At 52.3% G+C, this 27,788-nt stretch overlaps 7 protein-coding genes across 7 annotated transcripts; 5 read left to right on the forward strand and 2 right to left on the reverse strand.

Annotated features, from left to right (window-relative positions):
• Positions 1-3: 3 nt before the first annotated feature.
• On the reverse strand, positions 4-948 carry B0T23DRAFT_49345 (ubiquitin-domain-containing protein). The gene is made up of 2 exons (XM_062841358.1): positions 421-948; positions 4-358 (listed from the first exon to the last, which is right to left on the reverse strand). The coding sequence occupies exons 1-2, from the start codon at positions 793-795 to the stop codon at positions 269-271; spliced, it is 465 nt and encodes a 154-aa protein (XP_062688421.1). The 5' UTR covers positions 796-948; the 3' UTR covers positions 4-268.
• Positions 949-1,365: 417 nt separating this feature from the next.
• B0T23DRAFT_390516 (ribosomal protein S26e) lies at positions 1,366-2,437 on the forward strand. The gene is made up of 3 exons (XM_062837880.1): positions 1,366-1,744; positions 1,808-1,910; positions 2,054-2,437. Exons 1-3 carry the CDS (start codon positions 1,594-1,596, stop codon positions 2,157-2,159), a joined length of 360 nt encoding a protein of 119 aa, XP_062688422.1. The 5' UTR covers positions 1,366-1,593; the 3' UTR covers positions 2,160-2,437.
• A 3,259-nt stretch (positions 2,438-5,696) lies between these two features.
• Positions 5,697-7,564, forward strand: B0T23DRAFT_49513 (uncharacterized protein). Its single transcript, XM_062841360.1, has one exon. It carries the CDS (start codon positions 6,034-6,036, stop codon positions 7,531-7,533), a length of 1,500 nt encoding a protein of 499 aa, XP_062688423.1. The 5' UTR covers positions 5,697-6,033; the 3' UTR covers positions 7,534-7,564.
• A 500-nt stretch (positions 7,565-8,064) lies between these two features.
• B0T23DRAFT_49515 (uncharacterized protein) lies at positions 8,065-8,891 on the reverse strand. Its single transcript, XM_062841361.1, has one exon. It carries the CDS (start codon positions 8,799-8,801, stop codon positions 8,145-8,147), a length of 657 nt encoding a protein of 218 aa, XP_062688424.1. The 5' UTR covers positions 8,802-8,891; the 3' UTR covers positions 8,065-8,144.
• Positions 8,892-9,586: 695 nt separating this feature from the next.
• B0T23DRAFT_347612 (DNA polymerase epsilon) lies at positions 9,587-17,279 on the forward strand. The gene is made up of 3 exons (XM_062835991.1): positions 9,587-10,618; positions 10,682-10,827; positions 10,881-17,279. The coding sequence occupies exons 1-3, from the start codon at positions 9,993-9,995 to the stop codon at positions 16,958-16,960; spliced, it is 6,852 nt and encodes a 2,283-aa protein (XP_062688425.1). The 5' UTR covers positions 9,587-9,992; the 3' UTR covers positions 16,961-17,279.
• A 2,183-nt stretch (positions 17,280-19,462) lies between these two features.
• On the forward strand, positions 19,463-23,247 carry B0T23DRAFT_436590 (major facilitator superfamily domain-containing protein). The gene is made up of 2 exons (XM_062840582.1): positions 19,463-20,496; positions 20,559-23,247. The coding sequence occupies exons 1-2, from the start codon at positions 19,699-19,701 to the stop codon at positions 22,917-22,919; spliced, it is 3,159 nt and encodes a 1,052-aa protein (XP_062688426.1). The 5' UTR covers positions 19,463-19,698; the 3' UTR covers positions 22,920-23,247.
• Positions 23,248-25,527: 2,280 nt separating this feature from the next.
• B0T23DRAFT_326895 (uncharacterized protein) lies at positions 25,528-27,421 on the forward strand (the record flags this gene model as incomplete). The annotated part of the gene is made up of 2 exons (XM_062835579.1): positions 25,528-25,885; positions 26,013-27,421. 2 exons carry the CDS (start codon positions 25,528-25,530, stop codon positions 27,419-27,421), a joined length of 1,767 nt encoding a protein of 588 aa, XP_062688427.1.
• Between the last annotated feature and the right edge of the window lie 367 nt (positions 27,422-27,788).

Consider the following 27,788-nt stretch of genomic DNA (forward strand, 5'->3'; position numbering starts at 1 on the left):
GTGTATGTCGATAGATAGGATGGTGAATATCGTCGTACACTTGGCAGTGTCCTGGTAAATGAAACATATTTCACAATCACAGTCAGCAGCGAGATTCAAGTAGCCAAAATTCGGCCAAGTCGGTCATGCCATTCCCAATTTTGCTTTCCCTCGCCAGTCAAAGGTACCCTGATGTCCGCTCAAAACGCCATACATGAAGTTCCAATCCTAGCGAGATGTGGTATTGTCATTCCCCGTCCCAGATCATGCCCCTAAGCTTTCCAGCAATTTAAGAGCTCTTCTCGAAGACGTAGGTGAGGTGGCAGCGACCGCAGTACTGACGATCCTGCATGGCGGCCATGAAGACACCGGCACCGCACTGTAGATATGGGGTCAGCGAATGATCATTACTGCAATAGGTAGCTAAACGGTAAAACTCACGGTCTCGTTAGGGCACTCGCGGCGAAGACGCTCGATCTTGCCGTCGGAGTCGACCTTGTAGTACTTGAGCACAGCGAGTTTGGTCTTTTTGCGCTTGTGCTTGATCTTCTTGGGGGTGGTGTAGACCTTCTTTTTTCTCTTCTTACCACCACCACGGAGGCGAAGCACGAGGTGGAGGGTGCTCTCCTTCTGGATGTTGTAGTCGGAGAGGGTGCGGCCATCCTCGAGCTGCTTGCCGGCGAAGATCAGGCGCTGCTGGTCAGGGGGGATGCCCTCCTTGTCCTGGATCTTCTGCTTGACATTGTCGATGGTGTCGCTAGACTCCACCTCAAGGGTGATAGTCTTGCCCGTGAGGGTCTTCACGAAGATCTGCATGATTGCCTACTGAGAAGTGGTAAGGAAGTGTTAGAGAGACAGAGACACAGCAGAGAGAGGATGCGATTCCTGCGAATCCTCGTGATGCTGCGCCCGGCTTAACGCGCAAAAAAGATGTTTGACTGGGGATGGGATGTGATGGGAAGCGCCGAAGCGTTGTAAAATATCGTTATCTTCCCTTCCTCCCGCCCGCGGGAGAAATCCCCAGCAAAGCGATCATGGAAAATATCGACTTGTGCGAATGACAACAAGAACGAGGGGGTATCATAAAGATGGGTGTAGAAGCCGAGCACAGCACCACGATTCATCACAGCATCGTGCAGACGTACCTAGACACAATGTCTTCCTCAGCAATCTGTAGACGGTGTGAAGGTGCTTGACGAGGAAGAAAAAGAAGTCGGGATTTGAAGGCGGCCGCGAAAGGCGGATTTCTTTTGTCAACCGTGCCCCACACAAAAGCGGAGTCAGCTGACTTGGGCGGGCAGCTCGCACACAGCCGGAGGAACCTTAGGGTTTCTGTGAGCGGTAGCCCTGGGGCCAAGCGGCAATTCACCTGGCCCCAGCGCCAGCAGGTTGGGCTGAAGCCCTCTGGCACTGGCAGCACTTGCAGCACAAGCACCCACTTGTGGGGCGCACAGGCCATCTGTGCCATATTGTGGATCCCGCACACGCTTGGCCACGCTCTGGCCGCCGTACTTTTGGACGTCGTGCCTTTTGTCGAATTCTTGAACTTCCTCCTCTCGTCCTTTCAATCGACAGCAACATCTTGAGAACCGTACCACTCAAGACACCGCCAAGATGGTCAAGAAGAGAAAGAACAACGGCCGCAACAAGAAGGGCCGCGGCCACGTCAAGCCCATCCGCTGCTCCAACTGCTCGCGATGCACTCCCAAGGACAAGGCCATCAAGCGCTTCACCATCCGCAACATGGTTGAGTCCGCTGCCATCCGTACGTCGACGACACCACTGGTTTGATCAAACGACGACTGCTGACCATGTCCTCTCCCCGCAGGTGATATCTCGGATGCCTCGGTGTTCGCTGAGTACACGGTTCCCAAGATGTACCTCAAGCTGCAGTACTGCGTCTCTTGCGCCATTCACGGCAAGATTGTCCGGTACGTTTGTCCGCCTGGCGGGGACAGCCACGTGCGCTTCCAAAGCGACGTGGGCGGCTGAGATGAACCTTGGTCGAACCTCTGCTCCCGCCAAAACCCTACAAAGTATCCCCCGTCCGTCCCACTGACAATAATGACTATAGTGTCCGTTCCCGCGAGGGCCGCCGCAACCGTGCTCCTCCCCCGCGTGTCCGCTACAACAAGGACGGCAAGAAGGTCACCCCTACCCAGGGTGCTAAGACCGCCTAAATCAGGCGACCTTAGCGGCTTCCTTGCGACAAACCAGCTTCGGGGTTAACAGGCGTTTTCTGCGTTGGTCGGCGTTTCGATTTTCGGGGGGTTATATGGAATGAACATGAGGCCGAAAGGCAGATGATATCATGACATGGCGCTTTTTTGCACAGGAGCAAAGAAGCTGGCAATCACCGGATACACAAACGGAATCGGAATGGCCCATGGGTTCCTTCGACCAGTTAAGGGATACCAAGCTAATAGTCTACCAATAATGAGCACCTGTTGATGAACAACATACTCGTCTCTCTGTGCCTCCCGCTTGCTTTTTGCGCCCAATGTTTGAGAATTCGTCTTCACTAACTTTAGGACCTTTGTCGACTGATATCACTCGTCCCAGTCCAACATTGCTCACCCTTGTTCCACCGCTCCCTTTTCATCGACCTCGACTCTCGTTCATCATTACGGCCTTGTCCTGTTCCTCGCCCTTTTGACTACGTCATTTTGCAGCTTGACCCTGCGAAAATGCTCACAACACAGCCACTGCAGTGGCATGCCGATATAGTCGAGTCGCCCGGGAAGAGAGTCAGCGAGCGAAGGTTGTGAGAGTGGGCGCAACGGAGAACTAGGTGGTGCTCGACCCTCTCGTGCCGTCCTGTCTTGAGGTTCATTTCGAGACTCGAAGGCTAGGATGAGAACTTTTGGGGGATTAACCTCGACGGTCCATTGCATTCGATTACCGGGCCCGCCATGCGTCCTCGGGTCTTTCATACCAAGGCGCACACCCTTTGCTGCACAATCCTTGCCTCAACATCGTGGCGATCATGCCATACATGCCACGACTGGACAATCACCTTGAGGATATTGGGTCATTGCTTAATGAAGTGGCTAGGTAGGTACTCACGATGTGAGCCGAGCTACTGAAAGGAAGCCCTCGTCGATCACGTCACTTATATTGACGGGGACATTTCATGTTGACTTGCTAGATAAAAGGCATGCATTTTTATTTCATTGTCGTTCATTCACTCCCCGTCGCAGTGAAATCAGGCGCGGCCGGGTGTCAAAAGACAAAACTCATCACTTCGACGTGACGGGCAACACGCTCTTGAGAAGCTACAAAACTGGCGGGTTCGGAAGGCACAAGGCACCGGGCAACAGCTTTGTACTCTGCTTACGTAGCTAACAAATGTTGTGACAAAGCCACTCACTCCAAATAAAAATGTCCCTCGCAGCCTGGGAGCATTGTCGACCTTCAACAACTTTATAGTCTCAAGACTATATCACATTGAGTGTGTTGTTGGCAGGGATCCATATTGTCGAATGTCGAGCTGGGATTTGTTCACCCTGTTGCAACTGCTCGCGATGTCGGATCTCTCGAGTGTCGACAGGTACTGTCAAGCTGTGTTTGAAACGACGTATGAAGCTACCACTCTAATAGAGACTGGAAACCTTGCGACTTCGTAATAAGCTTCATGATGGTCATGTTCTTTTATGCTGGTCAAAACAAAACTAATTCGGCATGACACCTGAGTCATCGAGTTGATAAGGTCTTTTACATTATAATACGAGGATAAAAGCAACAATGACAACAAGCTAAAAACAGAATCGGGCTTTTCTGTATATATGTACATTTAGCGTAACGAATATTTACTGGTCGTTCTGTCCCGCTATCTTGTATTCCATGATGATGTAGCGTAGGCTGAGGATTATAGTGTGAGCTGTGCTAGACGAAAATCAGGAGAGCAGCGCCCTAATGCGAGATTTGAGGCACTCAAACTGTTTGAAAAGCGTACTATAGGCTGGTGGAACGAATTAAGTGGTATATATACCTCCATATAAACAACCGAGGTTGAACGTCGATGTCTTGTTCACTTCTAGTCAATTGGCTCCTCAAGCGCAAGTCTCACTGGCGATATTGGTTCCAATAAGTTGCGTTTTGGGACTGGAAGCGATTTTGCCCATGGGCATGACTTTCAACCGATGGACGCTATTCGTGAAGATGAAATGTGGATATGTTTGTTCCTGACCCTCCTGGTGCAGTACATGATGATAATCGACCTAGCTCGTAGTCCATACAATATGAACGAACTTCTCTCGTCGAGCAGTTCGAGATCCTTTTAAGAAATCTTCCCCCCCCCCCTTCCGTTGGTTATCATGACCGTGACTGATTTGGGCTCGTTATGGCACTATCTGGTGCCTACACTGTAGTTAAGAAGAGAGTAAATGCAAGCAACCATTCCCGTAAGAACGCAATTTGTAAACATCGAGCCATGCCCGGACGGAACCATGAAGGCGGGTTTCAGTGCTGCTGGATGCCCGTTAACCATGCTGTCGAGCCTGAATCCATGAGAGGCCGAGAATGTCATAGTAATTCGGAAACCCCACATTTCGAAACATGACATATAATCCTTTTGATAATTACCAGAAGCATTTTGGCAGACTGAAAATTCACAAACTGTTTACGCCACCCAGTCCCAATTTCTCGATTTTATAAAGTAGCATGCATGGAGATTCCGGGTAGAGTTGTCTAGTGACGCCATTGCCGGCGTACCATCATATGCCTTTCATCTTGCTCCAACTGACCACTACGCGTCACCTCCCTAGATGTGTGTGAAGCTGGTGTTGAGCCGTTCGACCGTGATTATTGGACTGATCCAGCCGCACAAACGCCTTTGGAGATCAGATAGCGGACAGTGGCTGACCTGGCAGAAACGTGGCAGGAGCCGTCGCAAGCAACATCGATCTTTGGCTTGATCAAAACCTGTTGAGTAGAGGCAACTAGAGGTATTCAAGTATCGAATAAGATGGCAAAGAAGAAGAAATGCACAGGACTCGAGAAGGAGAAATGGAAGCAGAAGTGGCCCTTGCCGCGAGGTCTGGTCCCTTGCTCCCTTGCCTGCCGAGCTGCCCCGATCTGCCCTATCGAGAATCCCTGGCCGCTAAACCCAGCTGGGCGCCCTGAGCTGTTTGGCTGTGTGGGCTGCCACGAGGCGCGATGCGGGGCCAGCTATGGAACCCCCCGTCACTCCGTCACCTTCCACTTACAGTTGTTCGTCCAGGGCGTGTCACTTTAGGTCACCGTCCATTGATTGATTCGGGCATTGGGGAGGATGGCAGCCAGACACCAGTAGAGGTAGTCATGGGACAAAACCCACCCACCGTGTTCCGGCTGCCGGATCGAAGGGACCGTCAACAAGCTTCCGGCAGATTGCACTAGGTACCTAACCGGAGCACCTTTATTGCTTAGCTCCCGTTCTCTTCCTTCCACCTTTCCCTTGACGCCCGTTATCCCTTGGGTTCCACGGGTTGAGCCTGTGTTCGATTCCACTTTCTCTTTCAACAACGGGCACTGACTGGACTTCCACAGTCGCTTCGAGCACCCATCAAGCACCGGCAGTGTCCAGTGCAGCAGCTACGTTACCTCTTACATCCACTCTACGGACATCTCGGCAAGGGCGCACGTCAACAAACCCACCCACCTTCACCAGAAGGAACCCTCCGTGCATCTCTACATCTACCTTACTCACTAGTACCTACCTACCTAGCACCGACCTAACTCGACAATCTGCCAGTATCAACCTACCTTACTTATCCATTGTTGCAAGAACTGGCACTTGACGCTTTTCTCAATTCCTACTATTCGAACTCCATCCTCTCGCTTCCACGCAATGCTCCGCTGCCACCGCTAGGTTTATCAACCCGCTTTGCATCTTGCATCATCCTTATCGCCCACTCACAGGCAACGTACCTTGCAGAAACGCCGTCACGCCGCCTTGGTGGACAAGCTGAGGAGAACAACTAGAACATAACCGCAACAACACATCATCTTTACCTCGAGAAAGCCTGGCTCCAACCGACAGTGTTGGGCACCTAGCTCCAACCCCAGCTCAACATGGAAGCGCCGTCTTCCTTTTCAACCCCCAAGCGTAAACGTCCACTACCTTTCGAGCCAACAATCCCCAATCTCAACCAGACCAGGGCCTTGACTGGCTTGACAGGGGAATTCACCTTTGAGCTTGGCTTGTCCACAGATACCGAGGACGGCAGTAAGAGTCCACGGACCACTGTGGCACACAGGCTACAGCAGCTCTTCCTCAATGGCGGGGCCCTCGGCGGTACCTCTACCGGTGGGGTCTTTGGTGGAGGCATTGCGACCGCACGAACATCGACATTGCAACCGTCTCGGTCGCAACCACAACAGCAGTACTTTGGCTACCCATTTCCACGAATTTCACGGTCGCAAGACATGCAGGAAGTTGAGGAAGATCGTGAGCGACCAGGCGGGCCCCGAAAGCGAGCCAAGCTCCACGATCGAGACATTGACATGACGGGCATTGCCGAAACCCCAATGCGGCCTCCCGCTTCGACGAACAATGGCGGGACATTTGAAGCTGCCGGAACGGACTCGACTTCTTCCATGCCACCGCCATCAACTCCAGTCAATCAACAAGCAGGCGCTGTCATCACTCCAAGTGGCCCATTTCCAAAGCGACGACTGGCGCCCAAGGGCGTTCGGTTCAACATGGACCCCGCTGAAAATCAACAGGCTGAATTGGGAGACAACACGATGGGTACAAGCGGCACAATCATCACCCAAACAACACAGAACAATGGCATCCAGATACCATCTTCCTCTCCCCTCTCATCGATTACCAAAGTGGTCGCCATCCCCAGTTCTACACCAACCCAGAGACCCTTAGCGCCGAAGCCGGCCAACATCAGCATGGCTCCGCCGTCATCATCGACAGCAGCGGCCGCAACAAAGAAGCCCCGGAAATCAAAATCACCACCCCTCCAACCTCAACCGGCCACATCGACCTCGACATCGTCCCCCCGCTCACCCACCGTAATTGATCCGATCCGCGCCAGCCTCACCTGGCAAGATTCCGAAATCACTGTCTACGACCCGGACGACAGCGACGACGACGGTACCGGTATCAACGGCATCGGCTTCAGGCCCACTCCAGAGATGGAACACGCGCGCAGGATGAAGCGCAAGAAGCAGCTGGCTGAGTATCGAAAACGCGAGATGGGCGAGGCTCGCGCCAGGAGGAAAGAGCGAAGAGCGGGTGCTGACGGATTGGGGGGAAGCGGTAATGAAGGTGGTGGAGGCAGTAATGGCGGACCCAAAAGCAAGGATGCTATGGCGACTGCTAAGGGCAAGCTGAAGGCTGAGAAGAGAAGGGTTAGATTTTTGGAGACGGTGACCAAGACGGTCGTTGAGATGCCACCGCCGACACCGGTCACGATGATGGAGGGTGTGATGCAGAGTGAGACGGCAGCTGCGGCGGAGGGTCAGGGACCTAGTGGAGGGGATGCTAGCGGGGGTGGTGATACAAGCGTCTCTGGTATGGCTGGCGCTGGCGCTGACCTTGCCAGGGTTGAGGCTTGACGGACGGGCCTTTTTCCTTGCTTGTGGCTCTTAATTTGTCCGGCAAGCAAGTTATGCATGATCAACTCAATGGCTTACCTTTCTCATTGGCATGTTTGGCGTTTGGGTGTTGGAGGGACTGAATCGGATACGACAAGACGCGAGCAACTGTGACGTGCTGGCGGAAGGGACCATGGGAAATTTCACTTGGGCATGAAATACGACGGGTTTGAATGTAGGATACTGCAAGAGAAGGACAGACTCGCACATGAGTCTTTACTATGCTTTTTGTTTTTTTTCGCAGAGTTGCCCTGGGGTGCCTCGAGGTTAAATACTCTAGAGGCATGCACTTTCTTTGCTTGATATCATTGCTTAACATGACTTCGAAGCGTAAAAGCACGCCTTTGTCCCCGAAGAATGAATGATCACATGGTGAACTCGCTGCCGTGGTGCGCCATAACCATGCTCCCATTGTGCGTAATGACTCCAAGCAACGCCCCTTAACTTCAAAAGGTATCGATATATGTCCGTGCAAATCATAACCTACATCTCCTACTCCTAGCTATGCCCTTCAACCTCTATCCTAACACAACCCCTCAGCACATCAAAGCCCTCTCACCTCATCACCCCCCTCACCAAAACTTGTACCAGTTCTTCTTCTCGCCCCCAGGTGCAATCGACGTGCCCTGCACCTCCCCCTTTTCCGCCTTCTCCTTCGCCTCTTTAGCTTCCTTGGCCCTATTCTCCGCCTGCTTCTTCGTATAAACCGCCACCACCCTCTGCATCTTCTCCTTCTCCTTCCTCCTCTGCCACTGGCAGTACTCGTACTGCGCCATCGCCCCCACGATCCCGCACCCTACACCCCAGTTGGCCGCTTTCGGGATCGGCAAGCCCATGATCCACCGCAACACACCGATGCCTGCGCCGGCGCCGATGCCCGTCATGAAGCCTTGGCGGGCGCAGGGCGTTTCGTGCACGGAGAGGAAGTCGGAGGGGGAGATGGTGGAGGCGACTTCTGTGAGGGAGATGCGGTTGGATGAGTGGGTGGGTTTTGGTTGTTGTTGTTGTTGTTGTTGGGAGGGTGACTGGGGGGATTGTTGGCCTCCTGGGACTTGTGGTGTGGTGTTGGACTGTGGTGGTTGTTGGAGGTCTTGAGAGGGCGCGAAGGGAGCAAGAGGGGGAGAGGAAGAGCCGCTGCTGCTGCCGCCGCCGCCGCTTAGCCAGGAGCGGGCGGCGGCGTCGGGGTTTGTGGGTGATGTTGTTGTTGTTGTTGTTTGGTCACGCGTCATGGTTGCGGTTTGCGACGGATTGTTGATGGGATGGGCTTCAGTTTCTCTCGCGTTCCGTCTCGAAAAAGCGCAGTTCTGTCAGGGCGCAGAAAAGTGTGGAGTTGTGTGTTTGGATATTAATATATTTGAAAGTTGTTGGTTGTTATTCGCTTGCCGGGATTGCAGTGTTTGAATGGCAGTCACAATATGTAATGGAGGTAATGCAGTGGTGAGTGGAAGTGATTGAGCAGGGAAACAAGAAAGTGGACTACATAATTGTCCAATGGAGACTGCTCGTTGACGTTCTCTCCGTCGTCTTCGCGCGGCGGCCGGGCGAGTCGCGGGGAAGCTTTTTTTTTTTTCTCTCCCGGTGGGGACCTTGCGGGATTACGGGGAAGATGCAGGTACCTTAACGCACTTATATGGAGAAGATGGGCGACTATGTAGAGATTCAGCTTCCAATTGTCATCAGAGCTTAGCTTCCGTCTAACAAACACAAGTTAACATCAGTTACTACACTTCCGCCCTCGGATTCGGAGCCGGCTACGGGATGAGCTCGTACAATGCGAGCCCTTCTTAGGTAGAGGTACCTAGCTTTGACTTGGAGATAGTCCAACGGGAACTTGGACAGAGACAACAATGGAGGGTCCAAGCTCCCGTCCCTCCCGATCGGGCCGCTTCATGATTCGAGCATGCCCGCCCCGGCGGGGGGCCGTGTCCCGAGCTGGAGGGAGCGTCTGCCGGCAGCCCACTTCCCCACCGGGCACCATTCCAACCCTTGTTCAGCGCCTTGACGCCCTGTGAGTGCCCTGAAACGATCAGCTTGACTGGTGGGGCATGTGTGCGTTTAGCGCCCGGCGCGTCAGACAAATTGGACCGTTCGTCTACGGTAGTCGCGTCTGGCGCGTCTCGCAGTTAAACGACTTTAATGGGTTCCATGAGACTTTCCAAACATTGAAGTGCCTCCCATCTCACAACCCCATCCTCTTCACCAAACCAAGGGACCCTGTGCCAGCCATACCTCGAATCTTGGCTGGCCCTCCATGTCAACCTACTTGTGAAAAGACATATTTCTGTTTCTTGTCTCTCCTTCCAATTCCGATTTATCTTGGATCGAGAGATCCTACCAAATAGGACGGAAAACGGAGGGCAGACCAAAGCACAAGACGAACATCGCGAGGCCTACGCAAGGGCCAATTCGACTTTTCCAACATGCCCAACACTTCTCTAAGGCGGCAGCCTCAAAAGGGCTACCGTCGCGGTGGCAAGAACGCCTACCATGGCGGATCCAAAACACGAACGTTCGCCGCCTCGGCCAGCGCCCGCGGCGAGGCTACCTCGACAGACGAAAAATGGGAAAGGACAGCCCTTGCGAACCAGATCGACGAGAACATGGGCTTCGCCCGATACGATGCCGGGAAGAAGCGCGAAGGCTGGCTGGTCAACGTACAACCGACATCCATCGACGACCCCCGTATCCCCGGCGGCGGCGGTCGCGCGGCACTCGACTGCTACTTCATCGAAGAGGACGGGTCAACATTCAAAGCCACAGTCGAATATGAGCCATACTTTCTGGTCGCATGTCGAAAAGGCCACGAAGGCGAGGTGGAGGAGTGGTGCAAGAGAGTGCCTGGTGGCGGCTGCGTCAAGTCCATCCGGAGGGTCGAGAAGGAAGATCTCAAGATGCCCAACCACTTGCTGGGCTATCGTCGAACATTCTTGGAGCTGAGGTTTCATAACGTGCAGGACCTGATGTCCGCCAAGCGTGATGTCATGCCCATTGCGGAAAAGAACAAAAAGGGCATGGATGCCATGGATACATATGCCGAAGTAGCATCGTGGGTTCCTCTCATGTTACCTGTACAGGCTGATCACCGCTGCTGACACAGACCCCCAACTAGAGCGAACGGCGGGTTTGATCTTTTTGATGACGATTCACGAAATGACGAGCGACGACATAATGCTGGTTTTGCAGAGGCGAGCGATTTCATTGTTGATATCCGGGAATACGACGTCCCATACCATGTGAGAGTAATGATAGACTTGGGTCAGTTCTCCTTGCACACCCCCCAGCGTGTGTGCTCAGCTGACCATCCACAGACATACGAGTTGCTAGGTGGTACCATGTCGAGGCCAAGAATGGAGTCACGACAGTAAAAGTAAACGAGGAACGTTTGGCCATGGCCGATCCCGTCGTAATGGCGTTCGATATCGAGACCACCAAGCTTCCCCTCAAGTTTCCTGACGCCGCTATTGACCAGATTATGATGGTCTCATACATGATCGATGGCCAGGGTTTCTTGATCACAAATAGAGAGATTATCTCCGAAGACATTGCTGATTTCGACTACACACCAAAACCCGAGTACCAAGGTCCGTTCATGATCTTTAACGAACCTGACGAAAAGGCCCTTCTCGAAAGATTCTTCCTGCACATCAAGGAGGCCCGACCAACCGTCATCGCCACCTACAACGGTGACTTCTTCGATTGGCCTTTCGTGGAGGCTCGTGCCAGTATCAACGGCATCGACATGTACCACGAGATCGGCTGGAAGAAGGACAGTGAGGATCAGTACAAGTGCAACTACAGCGTGCACATGGACTGCTTCCACTGGGTAAACCGTGACAGTTATCTCCCCCAGGGTAGTAGAGGTCTCAAAGCCGTCACCGTTGCCAAGCTTGGATACGATCCCGATGAACTCGATCCCGAGCTCATGACACCATATGCCAGCGAGAGGCCGCAGACGCTGGCCGAATACTCCGTCTCCGATGCCGTCGCAACATACTATCTGTACATGAAATATGTGCATCCTTTCATCTTCTCTCTCTGTACCATCTTGCCTCTAGGCCCAGACGATACACTAAGAAAGGGAACCGGTACGCTATGCGAGATGTTACTAATGGTACAGGCTTACCAAAAGGAGATTGTGTTACCCAATAAACATGTCCAACCTAAAGAGTCCTTCTGGGAAGGACACCTGTTGGACTCCGAAACGTACGTTGGTGGTCACGTCGAAAGTATCGAAGCTGGCGTCTTCCGCGCCGATATTCCCGTCAACTTCGCGGTTGATCCTACCGCCGTGGATGAGCTGATTCGGGATCTTGATGCAGCCCTAACGTTCAGTATTACGGTTGAAGAGAAGAAGGAGTTGAGTGACATCGCCAACTATGATGAGGTCAAGGAGCAGATAACGGCCAGGTTGATGAACCTCAAAGAGACGCCCAATCGACTGGAACGGCCGCTCATTTACCATCTTGATGTCGCCTCCATGTACCCCAACATTATGACAACCAACCGATTACAACCCGATTCCATGATCTCCGAGTCAACTTGTGCAGCATGCGACTTCAACCGTCCAGGAAAGACTTGTGACAGAAGACTACCGTGGGCCTGGAGAGGAGAGTACCTGCCAGCCAAGCGCGACGAGTACAACATGATTCGCCATGCACTCGAGAACGAGAGGTTTCCAGGAAAATACCCAAACAGTCCGATGCGGTCATTCCAAGACCTGAGCGCAGACGAACAAGCCACTCTCATCCGAAAGAGACTGCAGCTCTACTCACAAAAGGTGTACCACAAGATCCACGATTCCACCACGATTGTCAGAGAAGCGATCATTTGCCAGCGCGAGAACCCCTTTTACATCAACACAGTCCGTGACTTCCGTGACCGACGATACGACTACAAGGGCAAAGCGAAGGTGTGGAAGGGCAAGACGGATTCACTCAAGAGCTCGGGCGCATCCGCGTCCGAAATCGATAATGCCAAAAAGATGATTATCTTGTTCGATTCCCTGCAGTTGGCCCACAAGGTCATTCTCAACAGTTTCTACGGATACGTCATGAGAAAGGGATCTAGATGGTACTCGATGGAAATGGCCGGTGTCACCTGTTTGACGGGCGCGACCATTATTCAGTTGGCGAGACAGCTCATTGAGCGACTAGGTCGTCCACTCGAGCTAGACACTGATGGTATCTGGTGCATGTTGCCGGCGACATTCCCAGAGAACTTTGTGTTCAAACTCAAAAATGGCAAGAAGATGACCATCTCATATCCGTGTGTCATGTTGAACCATCTGGTCCATGACAAATTTACCAACCACCAGTATCAGACCCTGGTCGATCCAAAGACCTTCAAATACGAGACGCACAGCGACAACTCCATCTTCTTCGAAGTCGACGGGCCGTACAAGGCCATGATCCTACCCACCTCAAAAGAAGAAGACAAGAACTTGAAGAAGAGATATGCCGTCTTCAACGACGATGGCAGTCTTGCGGAGCTCAAGGGCTTCGAAGTGAAGCGAAGAGGCGAATTGAAGCTCATCAAGATCTTCCAGCAGCAGATCTTCAAGTTTTTCTTGGAGGGTACCACCCTGGCGGAATGCTACAATGCTGTCGCCAAGGTCGCTAACCGTTGGCTTGATGTACTCCATAGCAAGGGTGCAACGCTTGCGGATGAAGAACTTATGGAACTGATTTCGGAGAACCGCAGTATGACCAAGACGTTGGAGGAGTACGGAAGCCAAAAGTCAACATCCATCACCACAGCCAAGCGCCTTGCCGACTTTTTGGGCGAGCAGATGGTCAAAGACAAGGGTTTGAACTGCAAGTTCATCATTTGCGCTCGACCCAAGAATGCCCCGGTCACCGAACGTGCCGTGCCGGTTGCCATCTTTTCTGCCGAAGAAGAAACGAAGAGGATGTATCTCAAGAAATGGCTCAAAGAGGAGCCTGCTGATACCGACCCTCGGGCACTCCTTGACTGGGATTACTATCTCGAACGTCTCGGGTCCGTCATCCAGAAGCTCATCACCATCCCAGCCGCTCTGCAAAAAGTTCGCAACCCGGTACCGCGCGTGCCGCATCCGGACTGGTTGCAGCGGAGAATCAACATCAAAGACGATAAGATGAAGCAAAAGAAGCTCACTGATTTGTTTGGGCCTACCACCAAAGGCCCCTTGCAAGATATTACACACCTCGCGAACGGCACCCAGCTAGGAGATATGGAGGATTTCGGGAACTTGCTGAAGCCCAAGACTGTCAGTGATGCTATCTCCGCCACGCAAAAAACGGCGTCGGCTCAGAAACGCAAGGATCCGGAACCAGCAGCAGCCGAGAACCTGGACCCATTCGCGGCGCTTCCCAAGAAGATGCCGTCGCCTAGCGAGGATTACGCGGCTTTCTTGGAGTACCAGAAGCAAAAGTGGAAGCTCCAGAAGCAGGCAAGGGCTCGTAGGCGACACTTGTTTGGCGAAAGACGTGGCAACGCGCAGAGCAACATCCAACAGACGTTCCGCAGTCAGGCTGAGATGACATTCCGAAACACTTGGCAGTTGCTGCAGCTGAGGGCATCAGACAGTCCAGGCATTGTCGTCGCCCATGTGCTGATCGATGCCAAGATCCACACTCTCAAGATTAACGTGCCCCGGCAAGTATTCTTGAACTTGAAGAGTAGGGAACTGCCCGACATTGAAGTTGAGGGTTGCCATGTTGAACAGGTCAACCATACATTGCCTAACGGCCACTCTTCTGTGCATCTCTTCAAGCTTACGGTGCCGGAGGACATCTACTTTGCGGAAGCAGAAAAGTTCTCTCTGTTATTCAACCATCCCAGTGTGGAAGGCGTGTATGAGAAACAGCTACCGCTCAACATGCGCGCCCTTCTTCAGCTTGGAAATCTTTGCACTATCGACGAAAGCCAACCTGGTGTACTTGGAAAGGGTCTTGACCAAGGATTCGACCTGTCCGGGTTGAAGAGGCCACTTAAGCCGAGGGAGTACCTGGGCGATGCCCGTATGGCCTACATCTATCTCTCTCACATCAGCGCTGGTGAGCGCCAGATCTTTGGTCTTTTCTCCACCACCAGTGACCAAGCCCACGTCATCATCCAGCAGAGGACCAAGGATGGAGGGCAAGACTTGCCAAACATCAACAAGCTTTATGCCGACATGTTGACAAGGAGAAACCAGGAGGCTGCTGGAGCGGAGTGGCAAGATTGTTTCCCGTACCAGGAAAAGCTGAATATCAAGATCACCCAAGTTACCACGCGCCGGAAAGCTTTCCTTGAGGTTGGCGACATTGTCAAGAAACTGAGAAAGGAAGAGTCCGGACCGACCATGGTGGTCATCCAATCCTCACAGCGCAATCTATTGGTTCATGAGATTCCCATCTTGGGAGAATTCCCTGTGATGCCATTGCGGTATGATCAAGGGGACAGCTCACTGCCCCCACTGGGCTGGCAAAGTGTGGTGGCCCGTCGGTTGGTCAATCACTACCTCAGCCTGGGTTCCTGGATCACCCATATGACGGCTCTTGCTCGGTACGGCGACGTACCGCTATGCAACCTGGAGCGAGACGATCCCCGTTTCCTGATCGATATCGCGTATGCTCGCCGACTCATGGCCAACAATGTCGTGCTCTGGTGGTCACCGAGTCCGCGCCCCGACCACGCTGGCTATGAGAAGGACGATGTGGTTGGCCCGCTCGATCAGGTTCAGATGCCGTCCGTCAACAATCCCGGCACTTATGCCTCGGTGTGTATAGACCTTGAGGTGCGGAACTTGGCTATCAACACCATTCTCACATCTTCGCTTATCAATGAGCTGGAAGGTGCGGATAACATATCTTTCAATCCCGCCGCCGATGCAACGGGTAGTGGAGACGGCGAAGAATTTCTGTATTCGGAAAACGCTTTTGCCAATGCTGGCGTGCAGGTGCTCCGTGAGATGGTCAAGTCATGGTGGGCGGAAGCTTGCAAGGGGTCCACGATGGCCGACGTGATGGTTCAGCACTTGGTCCGTTGGGTCGAATCACCAGCCTCGTGTCTGTACGATCGTGCTCTGCATTACTACGTCCAGATGATGAGCCGCAAGGCGCTCCTCCAGCTCATGGCCGATTTCCGTCGCGTGGGATCGCAGGTCATCTTTGCCAGCTCCAACCGACTTCTCCTCCAGACGACCAAGTCCGAGGTAGGAAATGCGTATGCATATACGCAGTACATCCTCAAGAGCATCAAAGGCAAACCACTCTTTCACTTTATCGACCTCGAAATCAAGGAGTACTGGGACTACCTGGTATGGTATGACGAGTTCAACTACGGCGGCAAGGCGACACAAGAGGTGCTCGAGAGGGACGAACAGGACCTGCAGATGATTATGCACTGGCAAATGGCAACCTTTCTCCCTGTCCGTCTGCAGCCCATCTTCCGCGACTGGGTCGTCGAGTTCATCCAGCTGATGCACAGCATCAAGCGACCCGCTTTTGGCAGCGACCCAACAGCCACGCCACGTCTTACTCAGCTGCCCGTCAACATGCGCGATGGCAATCTCGGCGAGGACGGCGCCGTCGGGCAAATCATCCTCGGCAAAGCCTTTGAGAAGCCTCTCAAGAAGGAAATCGCCAACCTCATCAACACGCAAAGGCGCGAGCTCCTGCACCCAGAGCTGGCAGGCGATTACACATTCCCCCAACTACCGGGATCTCACCTGTCTCACCTGTCTTTGTCCAATTCCAAGTCTAGTAGTACCAAGAAGGCGGCAGGAAAGAAAGTAGCAGCATCAGCCAATCCGGTCCTTGAGCTCGTCAAGGCCCTGATGCAGGTTTTGTCTTTGGACAAGAACATTACGCTCGAAGCGCGGCTGCTGCGCAAGGAACTCCTCGCCATGTTCGACGTACGCGAGTTCAGCAAGGAGGGCGCGTTTCAAAACCCATCGGAAAGTCTGAAACTGGCCCAGTTCAGCTGCGAAAACTGTACCATGGCTAGGGACATTGATCTCTGTCGAGACGAGGACTTTATGAGTTTTGCAGCCGTTTCTGACGTGTCAGCAGCAGGCGGAGCGGCCGGCGGCGAGTTGGAAGGACCTGCAGCAGGACTTGAAAAGGGAAGGTGGAAATGCCCTTACTGCGAAATGGACTACGACAGGAACGAGATTGAGGAGAGGCTGGTGGCGGAGGTGGAGGCCATGGTGGTGGAGTGGACGACGCAGGACCTCAAGTGCGGCAAATGCGGGGCGCTGAGGGTGAACGAGTTCATGGAGCATTGTACGTGCAGTGGAGAATGGAGGGAGCTGGTCAAGAGGGAGGAGGTGATGAGACGGCTGAAGGTGTATAGGAATGTGGCGAGGTATTATGGGTTGAGGATGTTGGGGGATGTGGTGGAAGGGGTTGTTGGGGGTTTGTGATGTGATGTGCTTTCCTGGGTGTTTGTACCGCAGAGGCGTTCGAGGTCCATGAGGGCTACCTTGTCCGTATGTTTATTTACCTTTGGCATTGCAATGCAGGTGCTTGTTTTGTTTATCTCAACCTCGTTTGGCTAACACGTGATAACGGCGCTGATAGACGAGCTGCTGTGCTTCATCATTGCTGAGTGGACTGGTGTGGCGCCGGCCGAGGGTGTGAATTGTATGTCAGATAGGCGTCAACTCGAAAAGGCCCGAGACATCTCGGACGGCGCCGACTGTACCTAACATGGTGGATAAATAAAGCTGCATTTCCATGGGATTTCTGCACTCCTTCTTATCTCTAACCATCAACACCACATTATCTAGAGTACCTAGAGGTAGGTCCGATCATCATCACCCCCCCCCCCCCCCCCTTTTTTTTGGACCTGTGGGTCGAGGTGCCAGTTGAGAATACAGGGCGCTTTAGCAGATACTAACAGAGTCATCTATGATATATGGTCAATTCAGATAGTGATCGGTAGGCGGTAGATCGCTTCAAAAAACTGGTCTTGGCATGTGGAGGGTGTCACTGGTGTTACGTTGGGAAAGCTTATGTAGCTTAATTGAACCTCCTGTGCGACGGCTCAACGTCAACCTGGAAAACAACATCCATATCAGGCCGCTTTCCTCCAACATCGCCTTCCATTGTGTCAAACCCACATGGCGTTGGTTACTTCGCAACAATGCTGGAAAAATGAGGGCGGCCTTTTCTCTTTCTTATCAGCAATCAACCCTCGCCCTCGAGTTATTGACGCCGCGGCGCGCGCTGACATGTTCGACTACCCAACCACCATCTCGTCGCCCAAGCGTATAACTATCAACAAGTACATGATTGCTGCATGGTACAGTACAGCCAGCCCGCTTGGCTTGATGGCGCCCAATTACGGCGGCCCCAATTTGCAGATGACGGTTGAGCCGCAGTCTACAGATCATGGCTGCACTTTGTGAAGCTGAACAGCCAGAGAAAAGAACCTCCGTCGCCAGCTCATCGGCAACGGTAGCCGTATTGGGGTTGCTTTCCGCTGTCATATCGCCGTTCAAACGAGATGCCAAATGGTGCCCGCCTCCTCTGAGCTGAGCCCTAAAAGGACAACCGTCAAACGAGCCCATGAACGCAAGCCATGGAAGACGTCAAGCGGTCTTTGTTGCGCCAATCAAATAGCCGCATAGGTACACGGAAGCAAACACTCCCAACTGGACGGAGGCACTTATGGTACAGCCCCAACACCCATTTGCCAGTTAGCTCACTTTGTTGTTTGCTTCGACATGTTCTGGCCAATTTTATAGCCAGCCACAGTTCAAGTGGCTAACAACTAGGTAACAAATGGTCTTCTGCTTCACTTTTCTACCACGTCTTTTCACCTACCTAGGCTGTGTTCAGGGCCGCTGAAGAGCTGTAGAGAAAACCGGGCAGTTCTGGTGGCTGTAAGGTGCAGTCTAAGGCTGCACTTTTCGTATTCGGTTGGATAAAAGTAAACATCTGCAAGTCACTGCAACCATCTAAATGTTCTATTTGACCAATCAGAAGGCTAGGATCCTTACTGAAATGTTGGCATTTCTTAACTCTCTTCAAGATCCCTGACACCATGTGTAGAGGTAAGGCTGCAAGAAGCAGCAGCCACAAGCCACCTCAGCACCTATGCCCTCTATTAATACAGCACTTCAATATCTCACAAGTACAGCCCAATACCAACAAACACATAGCAGTAAGGAGCTTTTTCTTACCGTTGCAATACTGTACAGGGAGTGCAGCTGCGGGCTATATGTACGGTCATACAAAGCCTTCTCTACAGCAATACAGCGGCCCCGAACACAGCCCTACATAGCCGAGCCTCAAAAAGTACAACTCACATCGCTCATGTATGGATATCACCACTTTCCCTTTTCTGGTACAGCAAGCTAACGCATCTCTCAGCTCATGATGGTAATCCCGTCGTTATTCCCCACCAGCCCTCTTCGGGCGTGTTCATCCGGCATCTCTCCACTACAGATCCATCTCGACTTATAGGGCCCGCCCCAAGAATCATTATGACTTTTACACAAAGCCACCCCGGCACGATGGCCGGAGGAGCCGAGGGACTGGGAAGGAGAAGAGGAGAGATGTGATAACGGACCTTTGGCCCTTCTGGTTACGGGTCCAGCTCCGCCTCATTAGCCTCGCTTTAGCCCGGTCCACCTCACCTTGCATGGCATTCATCATCCAGTGATGAGAGAAGGAGAAGAACATACGCTTGTCATTGAGGCAGCTATCTCACTCAAGCGTCATGGTTTAGCACACACAATGTGGCTAAACGATAGCGAATCTCACCTAGAATGGCTAATTGGTTCTGGTGGTTCTAATCTCAAACTTCATCTTTCCCATAAACAATGAGTTATTGAAAGCTCATTAACACCCCGCAAACTCAAACTTAAAGTATACTCTTCTTTCCCGTTATCCTCCATTCTCTTTTTTTTTCTCCCGATTCATAGGGCTTTTGTTGCTGCCAGTGGTCTTGTCTTCTAGTTTTCCATCTTTACCCAGGCAAGATCTGACCCCGAGGAATTCCCATATCCCACGTAATATCCGGTCCGGTGTTTCAGTACCTAGTTTGCTTACACGACGCCGGTGTTACTCCTGGGAGATATCAGCATCCAGCTAGAGCTGACCTTGCACCCTTCAGCCCATCTGTTATTTCTAAAGCGAGGGAAAACCAGAACCGATGTCCGAACAACATCAACAGCCAACATCGCGCCACAATGATCCGGAAAAGCGTGGTAGTGGGTCGCCTACCTCCGATATCCTGCCTCCGATGGCTCCCCTAATAGCATCCCATCACCCGCCGGGACCCCATCGCTCCTACTCGGAACCTGTCCCGATGATCAATCAGCACCATCATACCCGCCAACCGCCACGCACGGGGGAGTCCTCAACCGACGAGGATGAGGAGGTCTTGGTCCGCGTTCTGGATCCGTCCAAGCTCGAAGAAAACATACCCTCGTTCGAGGACTGGAAACCTGGCAAGCAGGAGCTAGCAGTCATGATCACCATGGCCATCATCAGTCTCATGGTGGCGCTCGACGCCACCATCCTCGTGTCCGTTCTGCCCACGCTGGCTGAAGACTTTGGGGGGACATCGACGGACGCCTTCTGGGCGGGGACGTCCTATCTCCTCACATGCGCTGTATGCCAGCCCTTCATCGCCGCCTTGTCGGACATCTTTGGGCGCAAGGAGATGCTCTTTGTGAGCGTGCTGCTCTTCACTCTAGGCACGGCTTTGTGCGCACCCATTGCCAAGGGCTTCGCCGTGTTCTTTGCCGGCAGATCGGTGCAGGGGATCGGGGGTGGTGGGATCATCACCATGGGTCAGGTCATCTTTGCGGATATCGTGCCGCTGAGACAGAGGCCAAAGTACTTTGCTATTGTGCTGGGCGCATGGGCCTTGGGGAGCGTGCTGGGACCATTGATTGGAGGGCTGTTTGTTGAGCATGCGATTTGGAGGTGGTGCTTTTATCTGAACGTGAGTCTTCGTTGTCTAGAAGTGAGTAGGGGGATTCAATGACTGATATCAACCAATGATAGTTCCCCTTTTGCGCAATGGGCCTGCTTCTTGTGCCCGCCTTTGTCAAGCTCACAACCAAGAAGACCTCTTTAGGCTCCAAGCTGTCCAGAGTCGACTGGCTCGGTGGCTTCCTCTTCATTGGAGGACTGACCAGTTTTCTCGTCGGCATGTCCTGGGCCGGTATCCAGTTCGAGTGGCGCAGCGTGCAGACAATCGTGCCCATGACCGTTGGCGGCGTCAGTGTCCTCGCCTCCATCATCTGGGAGAAGTACGGCGCCCGTGAACCCTTCCTTCGCGCATCTCTCTTCTGCTCAGGCTCCGCCATCGCCGCCTACGGCTGTGCCCTGTTCCAGGGTCTCATCCTATTCTGCGCCCTCTACTATGTGCCCTTCTACTTTACTGCCGTCCGCTTCACCTCACCCACGCAGTCCGGCCTCAACATTTTTCCCGTCACCTGCCTTCTTCTTCCGGGATCTATTGTCATCTCGCTCATGACCTCCCGCCTGGGGCACTTCCGCTGGTCCATCTGGAGCGGCTGGGTGCTCGCCACCATTGGATGTGGTCTGCTTCATTATCTGAAGCAAGACACCAAGACCGCCGTGTGGGCTGTGATTCTTGCCATCTTCGGCATCGGTCACGGCATGCTCCTGACCAGCGTCAACGTTGGCATCCAAGCCATCAGCCGGGTCGAAGACGCCGGTAGCGCTGCGGCCATGTACGCCTTCATGCGTACGCTCGGCATGTCGCTCGGCGTCGCTATTGGCGGCACGGTATTCCAGAACGTCATGGTCAAGCGGCTCGAGCAGCTCGGTTTGCCCGTCAAGATCGCCCACAACTCGGAGCAGTTTGTCCAGCAGATGCTGCTCATGGATCCCAACGATCCCGTGCGGGTCGGCGCCCTCGAGGCGTACGTTGTCGGCTTCCACGGCGTCTTTTGGATCATCACCGGCGCCGGGGTGGCGGCGCTGATCTGCAGTCTCTTCATCCAGCATCACAGCATGGACAAGATTCTCGAGTCCAAGTTTGTCCTGCGCGGCGCCAAGGTACCGCCTGTCATGTTTACTAATGCAAGGCCGGGACAGACGGTGACGGCGCCGGCGCCTGTTATGGCTGTGGTGTCAAATCCGCATAACAATCATAACCACGGTGGTGGTAGTACAGCCGCTGCTGATTCTCATGCCACAGCCGTTTCCGGGCGCAACAGCGAAAGACTTCCCAGACTTTTCGGTGGCGGCGGCGGCGGTGGTGGTGGTGGTGGCTATGCTGCTCACTTCACTGTCCCATCAAGACTAGCTTCAACAAAGTCAACCGGCTCAGATACAGACAGCACCAACGGCAAAGAAGCAGTAGTGGAGGAGCAGCACGACAACAATGACGGTACCTACGATTGTGCGCCTTCCTCGTCCACCAGCACGGATAACAACAGGGCTCGTGAGCAGCAACAGCAGCAAGCACAGTCGCAAGATGGAGGGGAATCCACTGATTCGGAGGCGGCAAGATGGGAGCAGGCTGTTGCAGTGACGTACTGTAATGGGCCTGATGGCCAGCGGTACCCGGTTTTTCTCCTTTCCGACGATTACGCATCCCAGGCACCGGCACCGGCACATGACGCTGCTGCTATCAATGATGCCGAAGTGGCGAACAACGCCGCCGGTACAATCGGAACCACCCTCAACAGGCACTCGACCATCTCTACCGCCTCGCTCTCCTCCTCCTCCTCCTCTTCCTCTTCGTCGTCCTCCGCGGATTCTGACGGCTCTTCCCGATCATTCTCTTTCTCTTCGTCGTCTTCTTCTTCTTCGTCATTCAGCGCCAGCGATAAAGAAATTGGCACCAACAACCTTGCGGCGGACGTGAAAAAGTCATTTAGAAGCGACTCTTCCTCTTCCTCTGCCTCCGCCTCCGCTCTCGGAGTGACCGAGCTTCCTGTGCCCCGCGCGGGAATTCTTATGGTTCGACAAGTCGAAATCCTTTCTATCCCGCGAGAGGAGGTCGAGGCGGTAAGAGAGGAGGAAAGGCATGCTGAGATTGAGAGTACCCCGTCGTACAATTATCCTTCTTCTTCAGGTGGCGGTAATAATGAGGAGGAGGCTTGGCCTTTGAAGACGACGACGACGACGACGACGACGACGAGGAGTGAACAAGGGGGAGGAAGAAGGCAAGAGAGTGGTGGGAAGGGGGTGGGGGTGATGCCGACGGATCTGGATCTTGAGCAGCAGCAATTGCAGGAACAGCAACAAGAACAACAACCACATGATCAACTACGGAAAAACTCCTCGCCAACACCCGGGACTTTGTACGAAGATGCCTTGTCGGATGTTAGTGGTGAGATCACGGTAGGGGGTCCTGGTGGTGTTGGTAGGGCGATATGGGAGGCTTAGCGACAAACACTCAAGCAAGTAGCGTAATGAATCTGGGGGGAAAAAAGAGGTTACTACTTGTGGGTTTGTCAGTCTGGTTGTTCCATGAGGATTGTTAGGTGGTAGAATACAACAAGTACATACATACACATGGGAAGGTCGGATCACCATGTGCGTGACTAAAGACTCGAAAATTTCATTCTCTTTTGTATCTTAACTCATAAAGTAGCAGCTAAACTTTCACTCTCTTCTGTTTTTCTTATGGGCCTTTTCCTTCGTTTGCATACTGTAGGCTTCACCTTGTGTGGGATTGTGGATGCTTCATTTAAAGGGGTCAGTTGGAGTCGTCGTAGTACTTTGAACTGTGCTTTTTCTTATGTTGCTTGACGCAGATTGGTCGGGCAGGAAGGAACTTTGGTGTTTTGATTAGTTAAAGTGTGTTTGTGAACTTTAAATCATCGAGAAGGTCTTTTTCCCTCGAAGAGTCAGGAAATCTAGGTGTAGCGGCGCCCTACAATGTTCAGGACACTCGATGATAATTTCGCGCAACCCTTGAGCATATCGTTAGAAGTTGGTGTACTTCACCTTTCAATTATTATTGCGTCGTCGGTAAATTTTTCATTTATTTGGTTTCTCTTTCTTCCCTTCCTTTTGAGCATGTCAACCGGCTAGTGCTCTCTTGACTGGTGATTACATTCATAGCGCCCTGCTTTTCTTTGCAACTGTGAAAAGCTCAGCCGGTGACCGAATTCCGGGCCGGTGTAGAAAACAAAGTGGAAGTTTTGAAACTGTTTCGGTATGTTTTTCCATCTATCCAAGTTCTGGCATGGAAAAGACCCTTCAAACGCGCGGCAATTATGCACCTTCTTCCTCTTTTACCTCCGATCTCCTCTTCTTCTGCTCCAGCAACGCGCCCTCTGACAGGGTGCATTTGATAGATAGAGCCTATGAGAATAACATCAACGTACCGGGCACGCGCTACTCGACGGTAGGTAGCTGTTAAGTTCCCATTTCCTTTCTCACCAATTTGGTTTTTTTTTTTTTTTTTTTTTTTTCTTTTTGCAACGACTAATGAACTAGGTACAGTATTTGTTGAATGGACGAAAGCAAAAGATTGCCTGTAATGACCAAACAGATGAGTGTAAAAAGTGGTGTATAATATGTAAAAAAAAGAGGTTTCGAAACCGCTCGGCAGGATCGAACGAACCACTTCCGTGAAAGTAGCGGGCAGTGACCACAGTCAGACAGATGAGGTACCCCACCTTGTACTAACTGCGCCAGCCACCCTTGGTGATTGTGACTGCCAAAGATACATTCTAAGTACCGGGTAGCTATCAGAATTGCTTGGCCTCAAGAGACGGCAGGAGCCTGGAGCCGATCCGTACCATTTACTTGGGACGAGATCATCAAAGACAACTTCCACTGGTTTGTTCACTCTGAGTGGCGCTTGAAGATAGAATTTTGGTCAGTAGAAGTACTCATGAACAATGGAGAAGGTCTTCTTGAAAGGCCTACTACCTCTAGAGAATAGGGGTGGGTGCACCCACTTTTCCTCCTACGTACACCCACAATACATTGAAGACACTCAATAATAATTCCGCACAACCACCTCAACATATCCTTGGAAGTTGGTGTGCTTTGCCTTCTGCTTACTCCTTTATCCACCGGTCAATTTCTTTTCATTTGTTTTCCGTTTCCGCCCGTCCTTTATGTTGCGCAAGTTGACCTAATTGTACACCTTCATGCTCTATCTCCGATATTCTCCCATTCTTACCCTTCCCTGGTAGTGCGGCTTTTGATGCAGCATATCTAACTTATAGAGCTGAGGAGAGCAACTTCGACTAGTCTGGCACGCATTACTCAACGGCAGTTGTCAAGTTCCCATTTCCTTTCTCGACAGATATCTCTTCCTGCAGCGACTGACGAACGGAAGGCCAAAAATGCAATCATTGTAAGAAGGGTCAAGGAGTTGAATCAAGACCAAATGATGGATAAGTGGTGGTTTGATGTTAGTAGAAGTAGTCAAAAGGATGAGAGGGCAAAAGGTGCAAAAAGTTGTTCAAAGCATGCCCGAAGGCCGGTTCGAACGAACCGCTTCTTCTAAGGAAGAGGGCAGTTACGAACAGAAGTGGCGCGCTTCACCTCTGACGACTACGCTGTCTTCCCCACGGTGGTCTGATGACTGTACTGTCCAAACACAGACCTTAAGTACTGGGTAGCTATGGGACTTGGTCTTGCCCACCCATACAGACACTGTTTGCCCACGGCAAGAGCCAGAAGCAAGAGCCAGAACATACCATTCACATGTGACGAAATCCGCATCATTCACTTCGGTTCTCCACCTGCCCAAGGAAAGGTACAGATTTCGAGTTGAATACGTACGCGGGGTACAATCGCAAAGCTGGAAACGTCCTCCTTTCCTCCTTCGTACCTGCACCCCTCCATTCCCAAACTTCACCTTCGTGCTCCCTTCCCTAGAGGTAACTTCACCATCGTTCTTCACTTATCCCTCTTCCTCTGTTTTTGCGATCACGATCCACATCCCTTGCTCTAAACTTTCGACATACTCAGGGCCAGAATGAATCCAGATTCATTCTCGGCGCCGGTGTCTGCATTGGACCATTGCATCATGGACAACATGATGAATGAGCTGGTTGCGATGGGCCCTCTGGACGGGCAGTCATCAACGAGACCGACGTATACCAGAATTTTAACGTCAACTAAGTATAACGACGAGCGCCACCGTCACTGGTTCGTGGCCTGTAGGATCGCGAGCACCCACTTCGGTGTAAGCCAACTGCCAGACCCTTTCCGACCCCACGGCGGTGAAAGCGTAACCCTTGCGCAGGCCACTGCCGCAAACAGGATTCACGAGTGCTACATCGAGGGGTTCGAGGACGTAATGATGAGATTTTATAATCTCGGGCTGAGTCGCGTGTCCACTGCGGCACATCTTTATGCGCTGGATTTCAGCTTGTGGATGAGAGGTAAGTGGAAGCTTGTCGCAACTCCCCAATCGGATCAGAAGCTCCCTACACGCAGTTCCATTCAATCAACACTCGTCGTTTTTATTTACATACACTGCTTCATATATATTGCCCTAGTCTAACCAAGTTTGTCTTGCAGGATATGCTCTTGGCTGCGGTGACTTTGGCGACAAGTTTCATTACACCAAACCGTCAGCTCACGTTGGGCCCTTCTCTGCTGAGTATGATATTTTCTACCATGCCAAACAAACAGAAAGATTTCGTGAGAGACAGATGGTCAGCGGAACCGTCATTTTTGGTGCTGTGCCGATTCCAAATGCTCCTGGTGGGCCTCGTCAGGCAGTCACTGCCGCGAGCACCAACATCAGCCAACCGTCGAGAGAGGAGAATGAGCGACCCAGTCCCCAGATCTCTGCAGCAGAGGTGAACCCCAAGTCGGCAGCTCTACAGATTCATGATTCAGAAAAGCATATTCTCGACGTTGCTATCACAAAAGCCAACGTGGACCAACCATCAAAAGAGGAAACAGAGCCAGCTCACTCTGAGGTGCCTGCAACAGAGGCACACCCAACGTCAACAACTCAAACAAATTGTGCTTTGGCCAAGCGTAGCCTCGATGCGACCGACCCTCCAGCTCTGGCCCCGCAATCCAAGAGGCAACAGCCAGGCCTTCCTTTGAGGACACTGGCCAGTGTGCTTGATCGCCAAGAGGTCCATCTACCTTCTCAGGCAAAGCAAGAGTCGCAGGGCACGACTGTACCTACCGTAGCACAAAGCAATTCGCAAGCCGAAAGAGGTAATGGGTCTGATGACACAATCTGCGGCAACAGAGCCTGTAGAAGGCCCGGTCATGAGTTGGCCGACTGCTTTGGGCCGCCGTCCAATATGGGTGACCTGGATGGCTGCCCTTTCTGTAATACCCAACAGCATGTCCTCGACAATTGCCCAGATCTCCCAAGAGCTGGAAAGAACAAGCTATTTGACACGCTGATCATACGACGGGCCAATTTACCACCTATTCGAACGGCTATCTCTTTTCTCCACTTGGCAGCTGCCGCCAAAAAGCTAGATGTACTGGCTGAAACTATACCGCTCCAGAAACGCACGGCCAGATGGACCTATAGCGAGTTGAAGCTGTGGCAGCATCCTAACCCATCTCGGCTCTTGCTCTTCCGAGACCCTGAATTTTCTTCAGATCCCCAGGTCCTCATGGGGAAGCTCTATGAGTCCTGGGATGCACTCGTAAGCAGCACCACGCGGATCGATAGAAATACTGAGTCTATACCCTCAGCTATAATGGTTTTCAAGAACCAATGGATGGCTGAGCTTGTGCCATATAACAAGATTTACCAGACTGCCAAAATCAGGGTGGAAAAGCGAGGCCCCTATCCGTTCGGGCCCCAAGACGAGTTACTTCGTATCCAGAAAGGACACCGCGAGATGGTTCAGGAGCACCTCTTTGTTTTACTGAAGGAGCGCTACGAGCTTCAATCCAGCAAAAGCGAGAATGAGGGCGTTCAGAACCAGGAAGAGTAACGGGAAAGTCGTGCTACTTATGTGTATATCTATGTAATTATGAATTGTAGCTAGACCCAACCTGACATAGGATTTCCCACGGGGAAACCGCTGGGGACCCATCAAAAAGCTACGGCCTTTTGCCCACAGCTTCATAGGGCCCGTCAACGCCTCAGGCTCCCTTGTCACATAGATAGATTCATTATGATAATCAGTTCATTGAGAACTACGCTGCTTGGTTTCGACGCATCAAAAACCTTATGATTTTTTTTTTTTTGATTATAATCGCGTCCTGGTGGTAATCGAATGCCTTTGTATCACGGAAGAATGCCATTATTGGCGTCAAGAAGGTCATCGAAATGCACGATAATGCCTTGTCATATACATT

Source organism: Neurospora hispaniola (genome assembly GCF_033458365.1).
Source record: "Neurospora hispaniola strain FGSC 10403 chromosome Unknown B0T23scaffold_10, whole genome shotgun sequence".
Taxonomy (NCBI): Eukaryota; Fungi; Ascomycota; class Sordariomycetes; order Sordariales; family Sordariaceae; genus Neurospora; species Neurospora hispaniola.

Coding starts and splice junctions, on each gene's coding strand:
- B0T23DRAFT_347612 (XM_062835991.1), top strand. CDS start 9,993: ATGCCCAACACTTCTCTAAGGCGGCAGCCTCAAAAGGGCTACCGTCGC. Junction 10,619..10,681: donor ACATATGCCGAAGTAGCATC/GTGGGTTCCTCT, acceptor ACCCCCAACTAG/AGCGAACGGCGGGTTTGATC. Junction 10,828..10,880: donor GAGAGTAATGATAGACTTGG/GTCAGTTCTCCT, acceptor GACCATCCACAG/ACATACGAGTTGCTAGGTGG.
- B0T23DRAFT_390516 (XM_062837880.1), top strand. CDS start 1,594: ATGGTCAAGAAGAGAAAGAACAACGGCCGCAACAAGAAGGGCCGCGGC. Junction 1,745..1,807: donor GGTTGAGTCCGCTGCCATCC/GTACGTCGACGA, acceptor CTCTCCCCGCAG/GTGATATCTCGGATGCCTCG. Junction 1,911..2,053: donor ATTCACGGCAAGATTGTCCG/GTACGTTTGTCC, acceptor TAATGACTATAG/TGTCCGTTCCCGCGAGGGCC.
- B0T23DRAFT_49345 (XM_062841358.1), bottom strand. CDS start 795: ATGCAGATCTTCGTGAAGACCCTCACGGGCAAGACTATCACCCTTGAG. Junction 359..420: donor GCGAGTGCCCTAACGAGACC/GTGAGTTTTACC, acceptor CCATATCTACAG/TGCGGTGCCGGTGTCTTCAT.
- B0T23DRAFT_49515 (XM_062841361.1), bottom strand. CDS start 8,801: ATGACGCGTGACCAAACAACAACAACAACAACATCACCCACAAACCCC.
- B0T23DRAFT_49513 (XM_062841360.1), top strand. CDS start 6,034: ATGGAAGCGCCGTCTTCCTTTTCAACCCCCAAGCGTAAACGTCCACTA.
- B0T23DRAFT_436590 (XM_062840582.1), top strand. CDS start 19,699: ATGTCCGAACAACATCAACAGCCAACATCGCGCCACAATGATCCGGAA. Junction 20,497..20,558: donor GGTGGTGCTTTTATCTGAAC/GTGAGTCTTCGT, acceptor AACCAATGATAG/TTCCCCTTTTGCGCAATGGG.